The following is a 25,182-nucleotide window of genomic DNA, read 5'->3' on the forward strand; positions in this document are numbered from 1 at the left end:
TTTTTTTTTTTTTTTTTCTAAATCTCAGAAATTGTTTGCAATTGTGTTAGGCAGAAGGTAGCTATTTTATTTGGTTTGTCTTAACTTCTGTTTTTACTGTTTATTTTCCCTATTAAAGACTTTTAAGTTGATGATTATATGTAAATATTTAAGCCATAAATTATAATTTTATAAATTATTGGGTAAAAATTAAGATATATCTAACTGTTCATAGTTGTATTCAATCTAAAGTACAATGTCCCTAAGAAATAACTAATACACAGACAACAAACACAAAAGCCAGTATGAGCAGTCCAGAAATGGCTGGCTGAAGGCTGTGGCTCTTGTGGGTCAACCTTCTTTTTTTCCTTTAAAGTTAAAGTGTCAGGTGTGGCTTTTTTGACTGCACATGTATGTCCAATAGCTTATAAAAAAATGAAGTGACTGTATTTGACACAGTTACTGAAACTCTCAATCACTCACTTTTCTCTTTACTAATACTCATAATTGTGAATGTGTTGACCACAAATAAATCTCTTTTATATAGAATGTCCCAGAACCAGTTGAATCCCTGAGTATTTTATGTATCATTTTGTTAGATTTTGTAATCCATAAGAAAACTTTAGGGACTCTGGGCATGGCTCTGTAACTGACGTGTCTGTTGTTGAGTTTGGCTCCCCAGAAACCATGCAAAGCATCAGTAGGCATGGTGGGCCACCTGTAATCCCAGTCCAGGGAGGAGGTGGAGCCGGCAAGTCTGCAGACATGCTGACTAGCTGTGCAAGCCAAACAGCCAGCTCGTGGTACAACAAAAGACCCTGCCTCAATATGTAAGATGTTGAACAATCTTAGAAGATATCCAGGGTTGACCTTGGGACTCCACATGCATACACATACATGAGCACATATGACCACATACATTTGAGCATACCTCCACAAATGTATGTATGCTGCATACATACATAAACAGATAAACACCTGTTAGAATGTTTACTGTAAAGATTGGGAGGAATCAGCATTCTGGAGTGGCATTAATGTCTTCTGTCAGCACAGAAAACATTTTCATATTGGTGAGTAAGGCAGAACATGTGATCTAAGTGAAAGCACATCTCTCTGGCCACCAAATTTTAACAATTTTTTTTTTTGTTTGTTTATAAAATTTTAGAGACTTCTGGGAATACAATGTAGTTATAATAGCTAAGAAAATGAGCTTTGATATCATTAGTGGATATGCTTGATTTGATTTAGTTTAGTGTCATGACTGTCCTGAGATCCTAGCTGCTATACCTCTAAAAAAGAGAGATGGTCTTAACCTCATGATGTAAGTGCTTGGCAGGGAGCTTCGCTTTGGTGTGTTGCATCATTGTAGTCCAAGGACAGGCATGTTGGGGTTCTGTACATCACTGTACTGCCTTTACATGCTGTTACGGTATTTGCTGATGTTGTGCTGTCCCAGCAGCATTTCTAGTCATCCTCTCCCTCTTCTTCCTATCATGTTCTTTACCTGAACTCCCTGCCCGGCATCCTCCCTGGCTTCCCTCCCCTTCCATTTTTCCAGCCCAGAAGAAAGGCAGAGCTACTGTGAGTCTGACTGGAAATCTCCCTATTGTTCTAGCCAAGATGGAGGTAGATGGCTGATACAGAAGGGAAGAAATTTTAATTATTTTCACTCATGCATTCTAGAGCAAAGGTAGGGATGCTGAGATGGAAGGACAGAGGCAGGCATGGCCAGATGATTAGACTGACATGTAAAATCTGACACATTTGTCTTGAGATTAAAATCTAAAAACTAAATTTCAATGTATGGTGACCTGGTGACCTAAGCTCTTCTCTCCTGGGGACAGTATATCACATTAGGATTTTATACTGAGTAAATGCGTGTCATGTGCAGGAAAGGGTTAGTTCTGTCCCTATTGATCTGTAAGCAAAGAGAGGGACTACACTGACCTGACTCTACCATACAGTAAAATGAGGTGAGAACTTTTGAACTTGTAAAGTCTGATCCTGATAGAGTGAACATAAGAAGGGGCCTCTCTGTGCTCTGATGCTGCTGTGGAAGTAATGGCTAGAATTCCTTGTTTTCCTTCTTGTAAAACTATGTCTGTATGAAGAGATCTCTCTAACCTTAGCAGACCAGAGAGGGGTGTGTTTGAAGATAGTCTGAGGAAAGTGTGTGAAGTTAGCTGACAATTATCTCGTTACCTTGGGCTCAACTCTGAAATAACTGGAGGTGAAGGGCTGTATAAATAAATATATGTCAGGTTCTAATAGTACAAAAAAGAAATGTTTTTCATTTTTTACTTTTAGTTTTATTGCATCTTTATATAGAGTTTGGTTTATCTTTAAAATAATACTTTTATCTCCCAATTAACACTAAAATGACTTAAATTTATGCTTTTGTTTATAATGTTTCTACACCTTTGTGTTTGAGATGTATGAAAGACTTGTTTTCACTAATCTGTTGGGAACTCTTAGTACTTTCCAAGCTTTACTTTTACTGTGTAAACCCCCCCAGTGCACGCCTGTTTTCAGCTGCTCTTTTAGAAGATACCTCAGGGGCACGCCAGGTGAGACCACGTAAGATGATATAGTCAAAGTATGTTTGTGGGAGTTTGGACAACTGAAGAAATTTAATTGGCCCTCACCCGTGAGAAGTCTAGGTCAAAGAATGACTCCAACTAGTGAGGATAGGTCATAAAGACCTGTCAGGGAGCCATGGACAGTATCCAAGGCCTTAGAACTCAGGAGTGCATTTAAGCCTTGTGAGGTTGGGTCAGGTTTATGTTTTAGGAGGGGTATCTCACTGCCCTGGGAACTTGGGGGACAGCAAATAAGGTAGACATGAGTAGAATGAACATGGGGGAGCCCGAGCAGACAGTTGAGAGACTCTTGGGTTGAACACAACCTGGCAGTGGGTGAGTGCAGGAACTTTGCAGTTCCTTGTGCAGTTCCAGACTCAGAATGGGTAGATTACCCAAGCATAAGAAATAGAACCAAGCAAGAACAATCAGAGTGCTCAAAGGATGGTCAGAAGAAGGTGATTTCAGATTATTCAGGGAGTAAAAAAAAGACCATCTGGATCGGAGCTTCCTGAGTTTAAACAAAATGAAAAGAAAAGCACTGTTTGTTCCCACTCTGAGGCAGCTGAGTAGTGGGAAAGAGTTACAGGGTTCTAAAGAGAAGTTTCCAGTGGGAAGAGGAGGATAGAGATGGACCATGGGAAGCAGAGGAAGCATTAAAGATAGCAGGAGATGATGGAGGCATCTGTGTGTGTTCCTAGAGGTGCAGAGTGAGACCAGGCCGGGATGGAGGGACATGAGGCTTCAGGTTAGAGGGAAGGGAAAGTGAGGTGGCCTAAGTGCAGTCTGGGCACACTGAGGGCTGGTACACCCTGAGGGCAGTCTGTGCACGCTGAGGGCAGTCTGTGCACACCGAGTGCAGTCTGTGCACACTGAGAGCTGGTACACCCTGAGGGCAGTCTGTGCACACTGAGGGCAGTCTGTGCACACCGAGTGCAGTCTGTGCACACTGAGAGCTGGTACACCCTGAGGGCAGTCTGTGCACGCTGAGGGCAGTCTGTGCACGCTGAGGGCTGGTGCAGTTTGCTGCTGAAATGCTCCTTTGCTTTCCTGTTTCCATGTTGACAGCATTAGTGCTTGCTGAGGTTGCAGTGGGGAGGAGGACTGTTTGAAACCTTAGCTGCAGATACAGAAAGCTGACCAGGGAAGCAAGGCTAAGGGAGGAAGTGTCAAGGCTAAGGTTACTGATGACAAATCTGGAGTGGTGTGTCTCCGTGAATTTCTCCTGTCGATGAAGCAGCAGCCCCACCCACCTGACACAAGTGAAGTGTGTATGAACTAGAGTGTCTGGATGCAGCAAGGAGTCTAGAGTGTGTGGCCCACACACCCCTCACAGGCCCTCCCCTGCTCTGTATTGGGAACTGAACTGTCCTGAGGGTCTCTTAGTTGCTTGAGTAGGTGGTCCGAATGCTGTCTTGTTTTCCTTTAAGTTCTTGTCGGCTCTTTTATACTATTTCTGTCTCCCCACTTTCTGTTTTTTTCCTTGTTGTCAGTTGTTCTATCACATTGCTGTCTGCATGCAAGTCTGTATCAGCCCTACACCCTGGACTTTGTCAACACCGGGACTTATCTGTCACCTCTCTGAAATAAAGCTGAGGGCTGGAAGACCAGACAACCAAGCTTGTTAGAATTGTGTGCAAAGTAAGAGTAAATATCCTGTGAGTGTGATTCTCATGTGCTGTGCTTTGAGGGTGTACGTGAGTGTTTGGACCTGTGGTGTTTATTGGCTTGTTTCTCAGTTGTCCATGTATGAAATGCTTGTTGCCTGTATTGCCATTGTGTTGTCTTATTTTGAATTTCCATGGATTATAATATTCTTAGAGGTTGCAATGTTTTTGAGTCTATCTTTTGTAATTGTATATTAGTATTTATTTGTAAAGTGTTTTCATGAGCATTTCCTAAATTTTAAAACCATATAACTAGATATGCTAAATTACTTCTTATTATTCTCATGGATTTTCAAATACCTACATATTTTATATGGAAATAACGTGTCTTCAAATATACATTTTATATGCCAATATTGTCCCATGTCATGACTTATGTAGTCATGTTATGTGTAGATGACATAGAACAACTTAGAGCAAATGCTTTGGAAGTTTGAAAAGTAAGTTATCTGCTTGTCATATATTTTTGTGTTGTATGGATTTTCTCATCTGTGAACATTTCATGTACATATCAACAGTTTTAAGCCTTAGAGGTATATATTCAAGTGCCAGTAAGTATCAGTTTTATTATTTTCCATAAGAAATTCCTTTCAGTGCTAAGGATTGACTCTAAACTAACTTCCTTCCCATCACTAACCTGCACCTTTCCACTAACAGTTAACTTAGCTTCCACATCCACCCTCTTGTTAGATGGAAACTTTTCCTATACCCAACCCCACCCCACCCAACCCCCACCAAAGCCAGGCTAAAGCCTGAGGCTTTGAACAGTTGAGAGGGGCCACTATACTCTCTCAGGTATGTGACCACAGTTTGTCTCATTCCATGGGAATTGTTGATAAGGCTGAGAACCCCCTGTCCAGCCTCTTACCTCCCAGGCCACATTGAGTCCTGTTCATCTGAGCTCCTCTGCCTGACATAGGCTGTCTGGAAACCTAGGACTCTTCTTCCAGTGCAGGGGCGTCAAAGTCTTATCAAAAGGTACATGTGAGCTGTAGCCTATGAAAATGGTGGGACATGGAGAGAGCACATTAAACACCTATAATAGGGCGCTGGAGAGCAGTCAGAACCAGCAGTCCTTCTGTGCTGTCCTCCAAACCAGCCTGTGAAGCCTCAGTGTCTATAGCTCAGTGAAGGGTGTCAGGATTTGTTCAACAATGCAGATATCTTACCAATAGTTTCTGGGAAGTGATCTTAAACCCAAACAATATGATGTTTTGTACTGTCAGATAAATTTTCTAATTTTGTTTTATCTTGTTTTACCTAAGAACACTGGAACTATTTTGGGGCTGATGAGAACCTCGGTCCAGTGGCTGTGAGCATTCGAAGGGAAAAACCAGAAGACATGAAGGAAAATGGATCTCCATACAACTACCGAATAATTTTTAGAACTAGTGAGGTAAGTGGCAGGTGAGCAAGATGTGAGGGAAAATGGAGCAGAAGCAGTAGCTAGGGATTAAATAAGGTCACAAAGTCCTTGGAACACAGAAGGAGCAAGGCTGGGAGATAGTTGAGTTGATAAAGTGCTTGCTAAGACTTGAGTTCAGTCCCCAGCACCCATGTATTGAAAGTTGTCATGGTAGCATGTGCTTGAAATGAGGCAGAGATAGGCAGATCCCTGGAGCTTTCTAGCTAGACAGCTGAGCCTACTTGGCAAGTTTTTGAGCAACCATGCCATTTTTTTTTAAAAAAAGTGTGGATAACATCTGAGAACCTGAGATGACCTTTGGCTTCTGTATGGTAATACTTGGAAAAGACAGATCTGTTCTTTTGGTGGGGATGCCTGGGAAGGGTGTTGCCTATGTCTGCCTTTTTGGTCTAGCTTGCAGTAAGGGTGGAGTGAAGGAGTGGGAATTTCCATGCATAGAAAGACAGGTCTAGAGGAAACTGGAACCCTTAAGAGTCACAGATGAGGGGCATCTAGAAAGCACTCAGCACCTCAAGGAGCCAGAGCTCTCACAGGTGAGAGAGATCACCTCAGGCTTCTTCATTCAGCCCTCCCTGCTACTGTGTAGACATTGACTGATCCAGGAAGTTTCTTCCCTTCGCTGTTCCTTGTACATGCTCTGCAAGGCCTAGAACACAGATTACCAGAGCCAGAAAGAGATCCAGTTATGAGTGAGCAGGCTCTCTGAGGTCTTTAGATACTTTGATTACTACTGTATTTACATATTATTGTGTGCTTGTGTGTGCCAGGTGGGGATCAGAGGACAGCTTGCAGGCATTGGCTCTGCTCTTCACCATGTATGTTCTGGAGACCAAACTCAGATCATATGTCTTGGCAGCATGTGCCTCTCTGGAGCCAACTCTGACCTGTCAGAACTCTGTAGGGATTAAATATGAGACCTTTCATTTTAAAATAAAGTTCAAGTTTTTAAGAAAGGGAAAATAAAATACTTATAAAACATTTAAACCACAAATCTGTGTGGACAATTTGGAGGTTGTGAGGCCTTTGCCTTTTCTTTCTAAGCATGGATATAATTATTTCAGCTATCAATGTATTGCCTCAACTCCTAATTCATTTTAGGATTGTTCTTATAGATCAATGACCGATACCCCTGAGGTCAAGGAAATAATGGTTTTGAAATTAGTTTAAATAGAGCATTTGGCTGTATTTCCCTCATTGAATGCAGGGCAAGTTTCAGGGATTGGCTTCACTTCCTAATTGTTTCCAAGCATGAACTCTCAGGAAATTAAAAATAAGGATTTTGAAGGCAACAAATGTGTTGTTTGTAGTGGCAGGGAGGAGTGGCGAGCCTGCTGGTGTTCATGGACTATTCTCCTGTCAGAGCTGATGGGCTCTGAGGCAACACCCCTTCCCAGATCTACCAGGCTTCTCAAACCTCCCTTGTCTAATTTCCAAGTGATTTTCTGTTGCTGTCTCTATTCAGTCTCTAGCAACTCCTCCACCCTGTGTGTGGCACCCCTCCAACACACGCACGCACACACACACACACACACACAATTCGAGTTGATGCTCCATCTTAGCTTTTTTGTATGTGAAGTTGTTTGACCTTTACCATGATCTTGTCCCTCTGGGTCGAGCAGAGATGGGATCTTCTTCTCTGTAGTCCCCTTGTCCTCAGGCCCTGCACTGATAGCCCTCATCTTGCCTGGCAGGGGTAACTTCTGCCCTGCACAGTACAGCAGTCTCTGAACCTGAGTGGCTCTGGCTTTTCCCTTTGGCTCTTTGTCCCCTCGCTGCCTCTACCCACTCTGCTTACTTCTCTCTGGTCTTCAGTTACAGGCCTCACCTTCTTCCAGGCCTCATCAAGCCAGGCCTTTCCCTTAGCCTTTAGCTGAAAAGCCCAAGTGCCGCACTATTCCATCATAAGCCATGGAGAACGATTCATTCCACTTGCTATTTAGGGTCAAATTAATAACCTTCATTCTTTGTTTGGGTGAGAAATCCTGATCACACTTGACTCTTCTCTTCTCATTCCTGCCTTAAATGTAGTTTTGTAATCTTGTCTTCAAATACTATGTGTCTGGAATTCAAGCACTTCCATCCCCAAGGCTTAGGCCTAGTCTGGCATCCTTTCACCAGCAGATGAAATGCAAGCCAGATCTCATTCTTCCTTGAGAATCCTTTAGCCTTCTCTATCCTGAATAGAGCCAGCCTAGGAGTCGGTGTACCTGCTGAGGTGCCCTAGCCCGTCCTGTAACTCCGGCTCCATCCTTTCCAGCTACTTTGGCCTTCTCCCCCTGGCTGCCAAAGGACTTTGGTGCTTTGTTCTTCCCGCAGCATCAACTTCCTTAGCAGTCCTCAGGCTTCCAAAATTCTCTGACTCACTTATATAAGCCACAGGGCCCTTTCCTGTCACAGATATGAATTTTCTGCTCTCTCCCATCGAATTCTAATCTCTGATTCCATGCCTTTCCGCTAAGACTTAACACAGCCTTACATACTGTATTATTATTTTCTTTGGTTTTTGTCTCTCCCATAAGGATGTAAGCCTCACGGGAAAAGGGGCTTCAATGTGCTCGTTACTATCCTATGAAAGAGTCTCTTTGCTGGGTGAGGCTGCAGTACAGCTTCTGGTTCTTGGGTTCCATCTTATTCTTGACTTCATTTCTCCAAGTGTGCCTGTCATTTCTTCTGGAAACCTGGTGAGACTGCACAGTGGGTCAGGGGTGCAAAGTGCTCCCCCAGCTACATGGTCTGACATCGTTTCTGTTCTGAGCTCCACCACTCCAGAATGTCTGTCCTGGCTCAGGGTCAGCTGCAGCAGGTCTGCATTCCCACTCAGGCCCTGACTCCCTTTATCTGTAGCTTTGCTCATGTTTCCTCTGCTGGGGTTTCTTTTTGTAGAAATGTTCCTTTATTCTTTAACACTTTGCTTGTTTCTTTTTTTCCCTATAGCCAACTTCTGAGGTCACCTCTTCTATTAAGGTTTTTTCCTAGTAGCCTAGGCCACTGTCATTCCATTTCTGCCTTTGGATTGTCTCATTTTCTTTAATGAACAATCTTCCCTAGATTCATGTATGTGTTTCTCATCTCTCCCTGATAATGCCACATACATTCCCAGACATGTATGTGGCTACCTTACAGCTTCTATGTTTAATGGAATCTCCTCCGTGTTTCATTTCTTAGACTATCAAGTAGTAGTTAAATTCACAAACAGTTTTGCCACATAGATCTTTTGAAAATCAAGAACCCTTTAGGTTCCATGCATGGCTTTATATTTCTCTAGCAGATCACTATTACTAGAGAGCATCATTGCTTGAGTTAATGTTTGGTAATAGCCGGAGTGTTTTAAGGAAGGAGAGGTCATTTCCAGTGCTGTTGACTGCAGTCATTGCTCTTAGAAAATATGAGCAGCTTATGCTTTTCAGTCAGGTTAAGGAATATAAAGCCGCCGCCTCCTCCTCCTCCTCCTCCTCCTCTTCCTCTTCCTCTTCTTCTTCCTCTTCCTCTTCTTTCTCCTCCTCTTCTTCTTCCTCCTCCTCTTCCTTTTCTTCCTCTTCCTCCTCCTCCTCTTCCTCTTCCTCCTCTTCCTCCTCCTCCTCATCTCCCTCCTCTTTTTCCTCCTCCTCTTCCTCTTCCTCCTCTTCCTCCTCTTCCTCCTCTTCCTCCTTTTTCCTCTTCCTCTTCTTCCTCTTCTTCCTCTTCTTCCTCTTCTTCCTCTTTCTCCTCCTCTTCTTCTCCCTCCTCCTCCTCTTCCTCCCTTTCCTCTTGCTCCTCTTCCTCCTCCTCTTTCTCTTCTTCTTCCTCCTCTTCCTCCTTCTCTTCTTCCTCCTCTTCCTCCTTCTCTTCTTCCTCCTCTTCCTCTTCCTCCTCTTCCTCCTCTTCTTCCTCTTCTTCCTCCTCTTCCTCTTCCCCTCCTTCTCTTCCTCCTCCTCCTCCTCCTCCTCCTCCTCCTCTTCTTCTTCCTCCTCCTTCTCTTCCTCCTCCTCCTCCTCCTCTTTTTCCTCCTCCTCCTGCCTTTCACCATTTCAAAGGTACACCAGCTACATTCTCAGTGTTCTCTCAGTGTCTCTCTGGGATGCCTCCCCTGTTCAGTCCTCAGTGTGCTGCATAGTGATGCAAAGGTCTTGAGCTCACTGATCACTGTGAGAGCAGGCTGTCACTTAGGTAAATAGCTTGGTACTATAATAAAAAAAAAAATGTTGTCTTGAGTTCTTTTGAACTTTGTAGGAGCTCTTGGAAGTGCATTGGCCTCATTTTTCATGTATTACTGTATTACTTCTTCCCTACGTACCACCTCACTGACTTGACCAACCACCAGCCATTGTTTAGCTTGGGACAGAGCTACTGTCTTGGCTTCCAGAGCCTAATACATCTTCAGTGTCATGCTGCTGTGAAGCCTCACCATAGCCGTTATCTCTCTTGTAGCTCATGACGCTGAGAGGGTCTGTCCTGGAGGATGCTGTTCCCTCCACAGCCAAGCACTCCACAGCCAGAGGATTGCCTCTGAAAGAGGTGTTGGAACACGTGATCCCAGAACTCAACGTGCAGTGCCTGCGCTTGGCCTTCAACACGCCCAAAGTCACGGAGCAGCTCATGAAACTGGACGAGCAAGGGGTAGGTGTGCAGTCCTGCTGCTTGGGTTTCCTCTGGGCTTCCAGCACAGACTGTGATGTTTTTTCTTAGGGGGAGAACTGTCCGTTTATTGTAAAGGATATTCTTTGTGATTGTTCACCTGACCATTTCTGATTTGATTTTTCTATGACAAAGCTGATAGAGGGCTTTATCCATGTTCGGCTCTTTCTGTGGTCACTGGCACATGCAGTGGATTTCTGAGTATGTGGGGGGAAGACCAGCAGGGGCAGTATTAACTGTAATAGTAAGTATAATGATGGTGTTACATTACTAATACTTAGAATGAGAATAGCAAGCACTGCTGAATGTGTTCACCAGATGCTGTCCGAGGAGTTTAGAGTATGTTATCTCATTTTACCTCCCAACCTTAAGACAGTGGTACTGTTCCTATCCCCATTTTAGAGAAAAGGAACCTGAGGTGTAGAGAAGTTACATCATACATTCAGTTTCTCACTTTATAAGTTAGAGAACCAGGATTTGCACACCGTCATCTGACTCCAGGCATGTGCTCTTAGCTGTTAGCCACACCATTCCTAAAAGCTGAGATTGAAGAAAGCCTGCTTTTTAATACTGCTGAGATACAGTTTACCTAGGACTTTTAAGTATAAAAAATTAAAACTAGGGTGTGAGTCTGTAGCTTTGCCAAAATGCTCAAGGTTGCTGCCTCCATTTCTCTGTTCCCAACCACGAAGTCCTTTGATCAGGGTGCTTGGGTGAGTAGGTGGCCTGTGTAGAGAAAGGAAAGGGCTGCTGTGATCCGAATGCACTGTCATCCGGCAGTGCAAGTGTATCCTGCGTGGAGTAATTGGACATTCGCCTGTAGACATTCTGTCTATGTAACCTCACTTGGAACTAGCATCTTCGTCATTTGCATGCTAGCAGTGGGTAAAGTAGCTTGAACATTGCAGGTAACATTTGATCAGGTATGACGTCATTTGTGAACAAAATTTTGTCTTATGTTTCGTTAATCAAAAATTCTGATTTTTATTAAACTAAAATGAACACTTCCCAAAAATTAGTGTCATGGTTTTTTAAGTCTTTCCCTCCATTCACTGAACATATAAGATGAACTAGAAATTGGTAGAGCTTCCTGAATCATCCTCCTTCTGTCACTCTTACACAGTGCATCATAGCTAATGTCCCTTTGAAATACACAAAGAATCATAGGAGTGTCTGTTTGTCTATGTTGCGTATTGCTTAAGAAGGCGGCTGTGTGTGAACTGGAGTGCTCGGTACTGTCTTCCAGCACGCCTTCTGAACATTAATAGAGGAGGAGGACATGGGGTGGCCATTTCAGCTTTATTAGTTCAGTCATTTCAATTACTGTGCTTACCCAGGAGGGAGAAACCTGGTCAGGCATTGATAATACAGTCTTATACTTAACATTCTCAATCTCTACAGAACAGATTACTTCATATAAAGAAGGTGTTTTGTGGCCATTTCCCTTGTTTTAAACATATTAAATTTAAAAATTCATGTTCCAGTTGTGCATTTTTATGGGATGTCTGGCACATTTTGTGTCCTCTTAGTGATTGCAGAATGGGGGCCGCAGATGGTTGTGATCTGTGATGAGCATTTCATGGTCCCTCCAGCACAGGAGCATAACAGGAACTCCATGATGAGTTTAACTCAGTTACATTTGTTTAATTCACAGAATTGGCCATTATTCTCTAATTATTGCTTCCCTATTTTTGGTTACTAAAATATTTCTTCCTTCATAAATTATTAATTATAGTATATGGTAATTTTTTATTTGGTTAAACATTACAGTATGGCCATCAGTAGATCTAACTGGTTTTATTTTGAAAAAGATATCTTAAATACATTATTCCATAATAGAATTCCACTGTAAGCAGCCATTTCGCCAGGCAGTGGCATCTAGCAGTTAAAGCGTGGCATTCTGTGTGAGCCGCCCCTAACTGACTAACTGCTGTACTTGTGCTTTGCCTTGTCTTCTCTGCATAGCCTTACAGCTAGAGCCATAGTGGTGCATACTTAGCTCACGAGCTGAGAATGCCTTGGAGCCACTTTGAGAAGTAGATTCTTTTGGAAATATGCACTTTGAAAAGAAATTCACTGGGCACACACCTTTAATTCCATTACTTGGGAGGCAGAGGCAGGTGGATCTCTGTGAGTTGGAGGCCAGCCTGGTCTACAGAAGAGAGTTCCAGAACAGCCAGAGCTACACAGAGAAACCTTGTCTTAGACACCCCCCCCCCCGACACACACACCACCAACAAAGAAAAAAAAAAAGAGAAACAAAAGAAAAGGAAATGTATGCAAGTAACGGTGCATAGCACATAATTATTGCAACATTCCTGATTTCCATCGTTCTTTCTTTTATTTTTTAAAATTCAGGCATTCTGTGTATTCTTGCATTAGATTCTCAATTGTGATACCAGGAAACTGAACTTACTAAAGAAACTTTTCAGTCTTACTGTATTATCTTTTCTACCCTTATTAAAACTCCTAATAAAAGAAAACACAAAGCAGTTGTTTACTATATTGTGGCATTTTGCCTTTTGTGCTTGATTCTGTCATGAGTATAGAAAGCAAAAATGAAATAAGCAAATTTTTTGTAAGGTATACAATAGCATGCTGCCCATGCAACCAGTCACTTGCCTGCCATTTAACCGAGAGGTGGTGCATACCAGAGCTGAAAGAGACTCTTGAGGAAACTCATTTTGAGACATGAGTGAATGCTCTGTGGCTTGCCCAGGCTTGCCCATTCTCCTTGCTTTTTTTTCCATCTCCTTAGCTCTCTTTGAATGGCTATTTTAATTCTGTTGTTAGGTGAAATGAGAAGCTATAATTCAGTTGGCAAGAGTTTCACTCTGGCTGTGGTTTATTAGGGCTCTGAAATTTTGTTTTAACTTTGGACTTAGTTTACCTGCCTTACTTGTCAGGTCTCTACCACCCCTTCAAGGGCATCGTAGGACAGAGGCAGACAGAGCAGCATGCATTGCAGTTTTTACTGCATTCTGATCTCTTTTCTGACATTATCTGAGTTAGTCCTCACAGTGTCCCTGAGCCGTGTACTCCAGGCTTGTTTTCTGTTCAGAGCAACCGAGGTCCCAGACATTTCGGGCATGTTCTGCCCTCTCACCTCTTGCTAGGGCCAAACACTGGCTACAAATCTGTATAAATAGTGCCTTTTAAAGGATTGCAGTGTTTCCTTTCCTTTTTCTTGTCTCAAAATACTCTTTTCCATAAAGGGAATTGTGAAGTGCTTGGAGTTCGCTATTCTGTGAGCTTTGAAATTGTGTGGCCACTTCAGGTACTTTTCATTTATGTCAGTCTTATCTTCAACAGTCAGTCAAAACCACCTGTGCCTCATAAACTTTTTGCATGAGGAATGATAGATTGTGTCATGTCCTGTTTTCAGGAGCTGACAAAGGTGTAACACTCAGTACAACTCTGGCCACTTGAAAAAGAGTCGGGAGGGTGGTGGTGGCTGGAGAGTTGGCTCAGTGGTTAAGAGCACTGACTGCTTTTCCAGAGGTCCTGAGTTCAAATCCCAGCAGCCACATGGTGGCTCACAACCATCTGTGATGAGAACTGATGCCCTCTTCTGGTGTGTCTGAAGAAAGTAATAGTGTACTTAAATGCATAAAATAAATAAATTAATTAAAAAAAGAAAGAATCTTAGGTGCTGTTGGTAATAAATTGGTCACTTGTTAGTCACCTTTAAATGCATTGTGTCATTTCATCTTTGCAAGGTTCTATGGGAGCACTCCTATTAAAAATAAAATATTGTACTCTACAAGTAAGCACAAGTGGAATAACTCCATGCATACTCCGTGTAGATTGATAAAGACTGTGGAAAATAAATAGGCTAGTAAAACACAGCTCATACCCATTAAAGAGACAAAGCCATACAATATACTGTAACAGATGCCAGGCAAACAGAGAGACTAAAGGGTATGAGTCAGGATCGGCTGACAGATCAGAATGAGGTGCCCTTTGAAGGGCAGGAGGACATGATCAGATGTTCCAGACCAGTATTAGTAGGAACAAAGTGATGAACACATGGAGCAGCAAGCAGGCTCAGCGAGCAAACTGGGAACTGGATTGAGTAGTGACTAGGCCAGGTACTCTGTGAGTGATTTACATGAGTTTTCCAGGCACACAGACTTCATAGCCCACATTCCTGACCCCTGTGCTGTATGCCCCATTCTACTCCTTCTACAATGATGACTCCAAATCTTAGAGGCTTCAGCACCCAGGAAGAAGTAATGTGTTAAACCCAAATAGAGTAGAGTAGGGCTGGCTTACGCATGTCAGAAACTCACTTGCTAGTTTGTAGTAGAGAGAATCAATAGTTCTGCTTCATTAGGAAATGTCAAGTCTCATGCCTGGTAGTGATTTTGACTGAATGAACATCCATTTTAAAAGGTGTTCGTTAAGAATATGAAAGTGAAGATATGTTGTTTTTCAGTTTTTAAAGCGATTACTTTTCCAGTTGCAGTTAAAGAGGAAGTGTGGCCATTGTGTGAGATCCCTGTAGCACCTGATAAGAATGGCTGTCCGGCTGAGCGGTGCTTGCTTCATAATGAATAGCACTGATCCTTTGATAGGGTGTGAATGGAACTCTGCTAACTTCTCCTGTTCACTGCCATGGTGCATTATTTTATTGTGAGGCTAAATGAGTTTGACCGGCCACTGTCATCTTTATTCAGGCAGCAAATTTTGAAAAAATGACCCATTGGGGAAACATTGTATCTAAAACCAATTTTCTGTGAATGACACTTTGGCAAAGTGACACTTCTAGAATTTAAATCTCTTAGATTATGAGAGTACCCAGTTTGCCATCCAGATGGTACCAGGTGATTCCTGACCTGGGTGAGCAGTCTCAGGAATTGCACCCTTCAGCCGTCAGGACAGTGCTGCTGCTTGTTATGTGCCGCCTGTCCCTGCCTGCCTGCCTGAGGCAGTGACAGGATAGCATCAGGGGATGAGGCTGTGTCAAGAAGGCAGTTTGCACAGAAAGTGAAGCACAGAAAGACTAAGTCACATGCAGTAAGGGCTCCTGCATAACCTGTAGAGTAGCTGGCTGGTGGGCAGCCCTAAAGTGAACATTTAGGCCTTCTCTCCCATGTAATCGCTGTGATGTTGTCAGACAACCTGAAACCTAGGTAATGTGGCCACGCTTACTTGAGAATCTCCGTTCCCCTGCTTCCTATCACCCTCTGTTCCACCCATCTCAGAAGCATGCCATGGATTCCTGAAGCACAGAATTCCTGTGTTTTACTTCCATATTTCCTTGGATCCTTCCTGTTTCCTTGGTGTGTTTTATAGACCTTCCCATACATGCAGAGGGCTGGTCATGTGACTGTCTGATACTCTGTTGTGTGGCCCCACCACTGAGGAGGTAATAACTTCAGTGTCCTCTTACTGAACGATGGAGTGATGTCCGTCTTTTACGATTTAAGCCTGAAAAAGACGTTTTCCTATGTAATTGAAATGCATCTCGATGTCAAGTTAGATGTGTTTATTATTAGCTCAATACCTCCGGATGAATCTTTTCATTTTTGGAGATGTTTTTCACAATATACCTTAGAATAATATTAGATTATGTGTTTAGAATATTTTATTTACACTATGCCAAAGGTAAAAATAGATTAGCATAGACTGTGCAAGTGTACGTAATTTTGAAATTTGTCAAAAAAACACTTTCCTACCCAACCTAATAGCTATGGTTTTTTTTTTCCTCCGTTTCCTCCCTTCCTTCTTTTGCATTCAGTTTTTGTTTGTAATTCCCAATGAGAACAAAATTTAAGTCTTACATTTTTAAAAATTTTGGTACTGATATTTTCCCAGTCTGTGCCAGAGGGACAATAAAGATTTTCATCTTTAGGAGGAAGTCAGAATTCTGTTTATGAAGGCCAAACCAAAATGAACACTGTCCATGAATCCCCATTCCCTGCAGGCAGAGAGCTCCTTGTAGGCTAGCTGCCTCCTCTTACCCCCTAGAATAGCCAGGGAACCCAGCGGGAGAGCATTTTAGAAAGCAGATTGAGAGTCTTGCTTCTGAAAGGGTACAAAAAAGGCCTCTCACTCTTTCTGCTCACTACAGCCAACAGTCTTGGACATTATATATAATGAAGACAGAAAAAGAAGGTTGGAAGGTAGACGGGAGATGGGAGGCAGGCAGGAGATAGGAGGTAAGCAGCAGGTGGCAGGAGGTGGGCAGGAGGTAGGCGGGAGGTGGACTGGCTATCGATGGCACACGGATGAGGTTCTGGCTTTTCTTTTTGGCTCCCAGTTTGGTTTTGGAAGAGGACAAACACTGTTGAGTCCTGATAAGCACGGACAAAACTTTTAAATATTTTATAAATAAAACAGTAAAGCCGTAAATGGAAGAGCCTCCCTGTGCTTGGGATACTCTGCTGGAGGGAACAGGTTGGGAGCTGGACTTGCATCCCTGTGGATCCTGTTCCCCACATGGTGGCATCAGACACCAGGTATTTAGGAGGTCTATTTAAGCCTTACCTGCACTGCTGTAAAGCCACATGGAGGATAAGAATGATGCTTTCCTGCTCCCTCTCCACAAGCCACAGTAGCATCTTTGGAGGCCCTAGTAGGCTGCTAGGACTTCCCTGTCCATCAGTGGTTAGCCTTCTCCTCGGATGGCAGGAGGGACCAGGAGAGGAGCAGTCAGTCATCAGTGTCTTCTGTGGATGAGGCAACTGACACACTTTGTTCTCCCAACAAACACTGCATACCTTGAGCATGGTAGAGTCTGGTGCCACCGATGTGATGTTGACATTGGCCCTCAGCAAGACGACAGGAAAGCAAGAGTCTAGAGAATTTGGAGAACTTATGTCCCATGCTTTGAGAACTGTGACACAGTGAAGAACTCTTAACATGCCATACCTTATAAACATCTAGAGTAAACATTTAATTCTAAAGATTTATAAGAACTGGGTTGTCCTTGTGGGGCTGGTTACCCCAGTGTTCTTATGGCCCTCTCTAGGAAGATGGGTAAAATTCAAGACTGATAAGATGTGCCTGAGAGCCATATTACTGAGATGTAAAGGGCTGGTCCTGAGCTCTGGCTGGACCCACCCTCTTCCCAGGAATGCAGGAGTTCCTGAGGGAGGTTGTACTGCTTCACCAAGTACCCAGAAAAGAACCCTTTCATATCATAGAGGTCTTTTTGGATTTTGGAATATTTCAGTAGACTGATTGAGCATCTGTATTTAAAAATTTAAGACTGTTGAGGCTGTATCTGTTTCTTGATTCTGTGTGGAAGTGCCTAATTTATTAAAGGAGGGAGTTTGGTGCTGCTGCTTCCAGTCAGCGGCCTTAGCAGCACATCTGCTGGTAGTTGAAAATGCCTTCACTTTGGTGATGTGCAGCTTCTGCCCTGTTGGACTGACTGTGGTTAAGTTTTATAGATATGTGTGCCTATTTGTGAGGCCTGGTGCTGCATGCCTTTAATCATAGCTCTCAGGAGGCAGAGGTAGGTGGATTTCTATAAGTTTGAGGGCAGTCTCATCTATAGAGTGAGATCCAGGTTAGTACTACATAGGAGCCCTGTCTCAAAATACAAACAAACCAGAAAATAAACCTTTGCTGACTGACCAGACACTTGGATCAGGCCCCCAGAGGAGCAGCTTGTCTGAGGCACAGAACTGTATTCCATTACTAAAAAGCTCAGACATACTTATCAACAAAATTGACATTGCATAGACCCCACCTGTTTCCAGGGTGGTACTCAGTTCATTGTTACTGTTTTGAACTTTATATTTAAATACTATATATTCATATTTAAAGCCCACACAGATATGTGTGCCTCTCAAAGTAAACAGATCCATTTTACAGAACACGCCTACAATCCCATGGTGCTCACGGATTGATGCTGATGCTGATGCAGGTGTCACTGGTACCTTGCCCCTTCTCTGGGCATGTTTGTGTTATGAGTACCATCAGGAAACATAGTCACTAGCTAAGGTTTTGAGGAGTCTTGAGTTCAGAGAATGCCACCTACACTTAATTTCATTGGAGCAGAAATTAAGTTTATAATCATTTTGTCAGTTTCAGAGAATGGAGCAGGTGGCATCTGGCAGTTTTAAACTGAAGAAAATGTGACAATGTAGCAGATTTCCTAATCCTCTTATAAAACACTTTTCCTTTCAAACCAGTGAAACTAGAAAGCAGCTGGTTGTCTTGGGAAGTGACCATGGTATGCTATCAGTGAGAGAAGGGCACATTGTGTCCTCTCCTGGAGTCTGCCTGTCTGGTGCTTTCAGGTTTCCTTGCTTATCTTATTCCACTGTAGACTCTTTAACATGATAAATGAATCCTGTTGAATTTTGCAGTGAAACCTTAGGCCTCTAAGAGGTTCTTTAAAATAATCTACAATCCAAAAGGGATAAAATGCTTCCCACAGAGCAGGGCAACTTGTCCTTGTGGCCTGTGCAGGTTGATCTGGGAGGTGCAGCCAGCCAGCACAGAACCCAAAGCGCCCTCCTGTCTGCAGATCATTGTCTCTTTGGTTCTGCCTGTGGGGTGAGGAGATGCTGCCACTCAAACCTGATACAGCGAGCTGGCTGTGTTAAGGGCTGCCTTTGTGATGAGCAGAGAGTCTGCCGTCCCCTACTTACTCTCAAAGACCTAATAGGACTCTTAGCTCAGTTCTAAAGCTGGGATGAAGGGGGGGCGGGTCGTCTCCTGCTAGCATTAGCCGCCAGCTGAGACAAAGCTGAAATGTCAGTGATTCTACTTTGATATTTGCTTGCTTCTTTTCCCTCTAAGTGTGATAAAACAAAAACAGAAAACAAAACTAAGCAAATCAATGTGTGCTTGTTACTATTAAAGTGAAGTAAGGATACTGCCATCTTACATGCTGTTTTTCACCCAGTTCATATTAGTTTGTTTAGCTATTTGCAAGGTTGAGATTTGGGCTTTACTTTGTCCGCGTGTGTGTAGAGACAGGTAAGCAGAGTGAGTCCTGTCCAGTTGGCCTCATGTCTGGGCATGTTGAGCTCTCGTTCCTAAGCAGGGTAAATGGAGGAAAAACAAGCAAGCAAAGGCTTCCCTCCCTAAGACGCTTCTTTGTGTGAGCATTGCTCTGAACCATGCAGTTTAGAATGTTGATAACGGCAGAACACACACAAAGGCAGGGCCCTGAATGTGTCGTGTCTTCAGAAGTCAGCAATTTTCAAATTGTAGAAGGATAATAAAATACATGCACAACATGTTAATATTCCCAGAGTGATATGGGATAGCACGCCACAGTCAAACACATGAATATTTATGCAGGTGAATATGAATATTCATACCAAGAAGAATAAATTAAAAGTTAGGATGTCAACCCTTTATCAGTTTTTGCTTCCAAGTATGTTTGCTTAAATTGATTTCTTTTATTTTCAACTTGAGAATTGCAAATGGCTTTGGACCCATGTGTTAAGTGACAGACACAGAATAAAACAAGATTATCAGGCAGGCTTACTGGTGCACCCCTTTAACCCTAGCCCTTGGGAGGTAGAAGGCTGATCTCTTGCAAGATCAAGACCAGCCTGATCTGTATAGGATGGTCCAGGCCAGTAAGGGCTACACAGAGAGACTCGGCCTTTTAAAAGAGAAAAGAAAAGAAAAGAGAAGAGAAGAAAAGCTAAGGCAGGACTACCCACTGCACAAATTACTTTTCTTCCATTTACTTATCTGCTAGATGAGTAAGGTCAAGCTGGTCTTCTGTTCTGAGGATCAGGCAATAAGTGTGTTCCATAGTATGTGGTATTTGGCAGGTAGCAGGTAGTCAGTAGAAACGAGTTGCTAAAACTTCACCTCACCAGGCAGAGTGGCTGCACCTGTAGTCAGAGCTGCTCCAGAGGCAGAAGTAGAAGGCTTGTTTGAGATCTGGTGTGTGGGACCAGCTTTTATGCCTTGTAAGGTTGGTTCCAGTGAAGTCTAAGCAAACAGCACCAAGTGGCAGCATCAGCCCCCGCCCCCAACCCCTCAACGGCTGCTGTACCATTAGGGGAGAGGGTTAAGAGCTCAGCACTGGTTACACTAGTTCTCAGTGTCTACACTTTTAAGTTGCAAACTTATTTCTTATTGGGAGTTCAGTATCCTTTTGAAAGTTGTTCGTCAGATGGCAAGTTTCTCAGTGAAGAGTGAGTGTCGTGATCACTGTTGTATCATTTACATCTGGGAATGCTCACTTTAAGTGCAGTGTAAAAGGTATATTTGCCCCCGAGCTGTCCTGCCGTTAAGACATTTAGATGTATATCTCTAGCTGTGTGCTGGTAACACTGGTCTCTACCCAAGCTCTGTGCTAGTCACAGTTTAGCATGCTGTTCAAATGGTAGTGGTGCAGATCTGCACAAATTCTTCAATACCAGAGTTAATGGGTATTTTAGTTCAAAACAATTTATTTTAAAGTTTGTTTTGATAAATAGATGTCTGCTTTTATTTAAAGGCTTTAGATCTGTGAAGGGAAGATCATTGAGGATTGGTTGGCAGTTTTGTTCAGGCTGTTCCTGCAGCCTCTCATACTTTGTAAATCCTGAAAAGAAATTTTCTGAAACCCCACCACCTGCTCAATGCTGTATGATGTGACATGCAGCAGTTCTGTCCTTTCTTTTAGCTGGGGGATTAGAGAGGTTGTTCCATTGTAGTTTTTTGATCTGAGGCAGAAAAATTAAAAGGATTCCCTGAGAAGGAAGCTAGCTAGCTATTGGCTGGGTGTATGTCCTGCAGGACTTGTTAGCACTGGGAGGCAGAGCACACCCATCACTATTTACCTCACTATATCTCCTGTCCCCACAGCTGAACTATCAGCAGAAAGTAGGCATCATGTACTGCAAAGCCGGCCAGAGCACCGAGGAGGAGATGTACAACAACGAGTCTGCGGGCCCAGCCTTTGAGGAGTTCCTCCAGCTCCTGGGAGAACGAGTCCGGCTAAAAGGATTTGAGAAGTATCGTGCGCAACTTGACACCAAAAGTAAGAACTGCTTACACCTTCCTGCTATGCTTGATTTCTCCTGCATGCTGCAAAATCATCCATCAGCAGCACTGCCCCCTTGCTGCAGAAAATCAGGCTGGGAGGATGCAGCACTAGAACCATCAAAGACCATAGCCCAAATGGCCTCGCTGTTATCAGACGTGTGGAGGGGGTCAAGGCTCAGGCACAAATGGTGTTCAGTGTACCAAGTGGGACTGCAGAGGTTCCACCACACAGGGCTGAGTGTTAGGAGGATTTAAAAGGCCAGAAACTTAGTCTGATTGTAAGACCTATACATTTTCCTCTTATTGGTTTATTATATAATTCTTGTATTCTTCTACATAGCCAACCTTTACATAACTTTCTTATTTACTTTTATAATCTTTTTTATATTCTTGTTTATATGTGTGTTTGTATGTGGTGTGTATGTATATGTGTGTGCACTACTTCTGCCTCTGAGTGCCTGTGGAGGTCAAAGACAAACTTTGTGGAGTCTATTCTCTTTTTGGGTTGATTATTATTATTATTTTTTTATCATTTTGTTTTGTTTTGTTTTTGAATCAGCATCTCATTGTGTGTTTTTGGCTGACCTGGAGCTTACCATGTAGACCAGACTGACCTTTCCATCTCCTCAGTGCTGGGATTAAAGGTGTGTGTCACTACACCCAGCTTCTTCCTTCTACCTTTACGTGGGTTCCAACTAGGTTACACAGCTTTGTGGAAAGAATCTCTACCATATGGGCCAGCTTGCTACTCCCATCTGTAGTCTTTGTTTCTGTTGCCTACATTTCTATTAAGGTGGTGATGCATGTGCAGGTATGTGTGCATGTAGATGCCACAGGTGAACCATGGATGTTGTTCCTCAGGAGTCATCCTTCCTGTGTTTTGAGACAGGCTCTTATTGACCTGAAGTTCACCATAGAAACCAGGCTGGTAGGCAATGAGCCCCAGGGATTGGCCTGTCTCCACCTGCTCGGTGCTCAGTCACCGAGCTTGCTCCACCACACTCAGCTGGATTAGTGTAGGTTCTGAGGATTCAAACTCTGGACGTTACCCATGAGTCATCTCCCTAGCCTCTGTTTATCTTAAAACTTGTTTAGATGTTATGACATCTTTTTGTGTTGTGTGTCATTGTACTTTGTATTTACCCACTGCCTGTCTCTTCCTCCCTGTCCTTCCCGGTCCTTTCCCTTGCCAAGTACTGCCCCTTCTGCTCCTTTGCTACCAGGATCTCTACAAAATAGTCCTGTTGGTTTGGTTCAATATGTTGATTACAGGCCCAGCAATGAGTCTATCTGTTGTGTAGAACCACCCTGCAAGGTTTCTCCCTCTTCCTCCAGAATCCTCAGGAGGGCAGTTAAGCTCTCAGGTGTTGGTTTGGGAGGCAGTATGTCGACTTCTGGTGCTCCTCTGTGTGGAGATGATTTCAGTTTTATCTAAAAACTATCTTTAGACAGCTGTGACCTGTTTTTCTTTGAGAGGGTCTTTGGATTAACATGTATGTGTTGCAAGCTATAGTAATCTCTCTGGTTTTCTGTACAGGAAATTAAATAAGGCGTTGACTCATGAAAACAGAAAAGCATTCATAAACTCCACTGCAGGGAGGAATTTCCTGTTGCCATAGTTTTGCTATTGGCAGCTTAAAGACACCATGCAAGAGCAACGATGAAAAGCCATAAATAGCCTAGCTGCTTAAATATTATGTTAATGCCTGACTCGGCTTGCAGCTGTGTAAGATCTTAAATTGTTAGGTGCCCTTCAGCTCTTTGTGTCCCAGTATTCTGATGTCCACCTCACAGGGTCTGTGCTTGTCACAAGTTGTGGGACTCTGCAGATCATCACCACAGAGAACCACTGAAGTCAGTGCCCTGCTTTTGTAACGGAGTAGTCAGCTGGAGTCCAGAAAATCTTGCTGTTTATTGAGCTAACCTGTTGATGATGTAGGGTGATATGATAAAGGTATCCCTTAGGTGACAGAAATGCAGTGTGGTAGCCAATAAAGCAGTCAATTCCCTAAGATAAGCTCTTTGTATGTATTTGGCCCCAAATCCTATCAGATTGACAGCTAACGAAAGGTGGGCCTAGTGTGGCAAGCTGCCTCTGACTGCACAGTTTAGAGTTATGTTCTACAGTCTGCAAAAGTGTCCCTTTCACTAAGGAGGGTCCAGGAAGAGTGACTTCTCTGCTTTTACAGAATAGGCCTTCATCTGTTTTTCCTTGGTGTGACAAAATACCCAAGGCTAGGTAGTTTGGAAAGAAGACAGGTTGGCTCAGTTCTGGAGGTATGAACCCATTGTGCTGGTGCTTGCTGTGCTCCTGTGGAAGCCATCCAGTGTCTGGCACAGGAGGAGGAGAACACATTGTAGGACCAGAAACCAGGGAGATGAGTGGGACTAAACTCAGGAGGTAGAGGCAGCAGGATCAAAAATTCAGTGTTGTCCTTGGCTAAATAGTAAGTTTGAGGCCAAACTGGTTTTGTGAGCTCCTGCCCCACTGGCACGTAAAGACCTGTTCCACAGTAGAGATATGCAGAGCTATGGGCTTGCAGGGTTTTGCATGTGTGTTAGCCTCTCAGGTCTCCAGTTGCACACAGGTTGCATATGTCACTAGTGTTCCAAAAGCTAATGAGGCTCTGGTTTTTAGTTCAGCTTTTCCATACCTTTATGCTTCATTTTGATAATTTCTGTTAGCACATCTTCAACTTCCTTTCCCTTTCCCTCCCATTCTATAGAGCATCTTAATTCACATTAATTTGATCCAGTAACACTTCCAATAAAATATGGTATTATGGGCCAGAACTTATACCTGGTAATTTTTTTAAATCTTCCATTCTCTGAGCTTCATTGGTTCATCTTGTTCTTTAAATCCTCAAATGTTTTTTAGGCCAGAACTTATACCTGGTAATTTTTTTAAATCTTCCATTCTCTGAGCTTCATTGGTTCATCTTGTTCTTTAAATCCTCAAATGTTTTTTAGGACTTCTGTTTGTGTCTTCCTGGATCCTTCCTGGTATTGGGTTTTCCTGGTGTATTGAGTTACGCCTCACTGTTCCACTGGCTGCTTATTTAAGAGGTGCTGCATTTTCTGAATGTCATCACTGTATAGATGTCAGTGAACACCTAAAAGAACCACTTGGTTTTCCTGAGACCTGGTTAACCTTGGCTACAGCTGCCTACAGTAGTAGCCTGTAGTACTCCTGAGGAATGAAGTGGCATGACCTGACCAGCATTCTGTTGAATTAGGTGTCTCCAGTTGCCTGTGTGGGATGGATTCACATGTCTTCTGACTCTGAAATCTACCTAATTATTTTCTTTGTCTTTAGGAAGGAACTCTGTGCATATGTACATTATTTTTGTCCAGTACTTAAGGGTGGCTTGTTCAGATGTTGAGCCTTTCTGGCTCTGTGCTTTGCCTCTCTTGGGTACTAAGCTCAGTACCAATATCCTGCAAGTATTAGTTGCTTCAGACTTCCTGAACTTCATTGTATACTGGCTTCCCTCTTCAGACTGGGCTTAGCCTATCCTGTGCCATTGTCCCAAAATTCCACCTGGGTAGTGAACTGGAACATTATAGAGCTCACCTTACTTCCTTGTTGCCACCCATCACTCTCCCCATGACCCATCCCAGCCTGGACCACAGACTGTCTAATGCTGTCCTTTGTTGGGATGTTTGAAATCATTTGGTTCAGATATCTTACCAAATTTTTTAATTTATAGTGAGAATTATGGCTGGGACAGAAGTTCTAGATTCATTTTATATTCATTCATTCAGTCAGTCAGTCAGTCATGCATGCCATCTTAAACCCTGAAGGAAGCCGGCCCACAGTTTCACTTCATCTCGTGGGAGCTTGAGGTCTTGTAAGTAAATGGGTGATAAGAGAGACAAAGAGACATGACACTAGGAGAGGTTCTCATCGAGGTGTGCCTTACTAAAATGACAGGGGAGCATTTATACTCAAAGACAGTAC

The 25,182-nt window shown here is 43.2% G+C and overlaps 1 protein-coding gene across 5 annotated transcripts in view; it reads left to right on the top strand.

Moving 5' to 3' along the window:
* The window catches only part of Sipa1l1 (signal induced proliferation associated 1 like 1), a 288,870-nt gene that overhangs the window by 185,145 nt on the left and 78,543 nt on the right, over window positions 1-25,182 (top strand). For all 5 annotated transcript variants that reach the window (XM_031355460.1, XM_031355465.1, XM_031355461.1 and 2 more), the window contains 3 exons: window positions 5,491-5,621; window positions 10,059-10,247; window positions 21,042-21,216. In XM_031355460.1, the coding sequence (XP_031211320.1) occupies window positions 5,491-5,621; window positions 10,059-10,247; window positions 21,042-21,216 (495 nt within the window). The remainder of the gene's footprint in view (window positions 1-5,490; window positions 5,622-10,058; window positions 10,248-21,041; window positions 21,217-25,182) is intronic.

The sequence above is a fragment of the Mastomys coucha genome, unplaced genomic scaffold (assembly GCF_008632895.1).
Source record: "Mastomys coucha isolate ucsf_1 unplaced genomic scaffold, UCSF_Mcou_1 pScaffold6, whole genome shotgun sequence".
Lineage (NCBI taxonomy): Eukaryota > Metazoa > Chordata > Mammalia > Rodentia > Muridae > Mastomys > Mastomys coucha.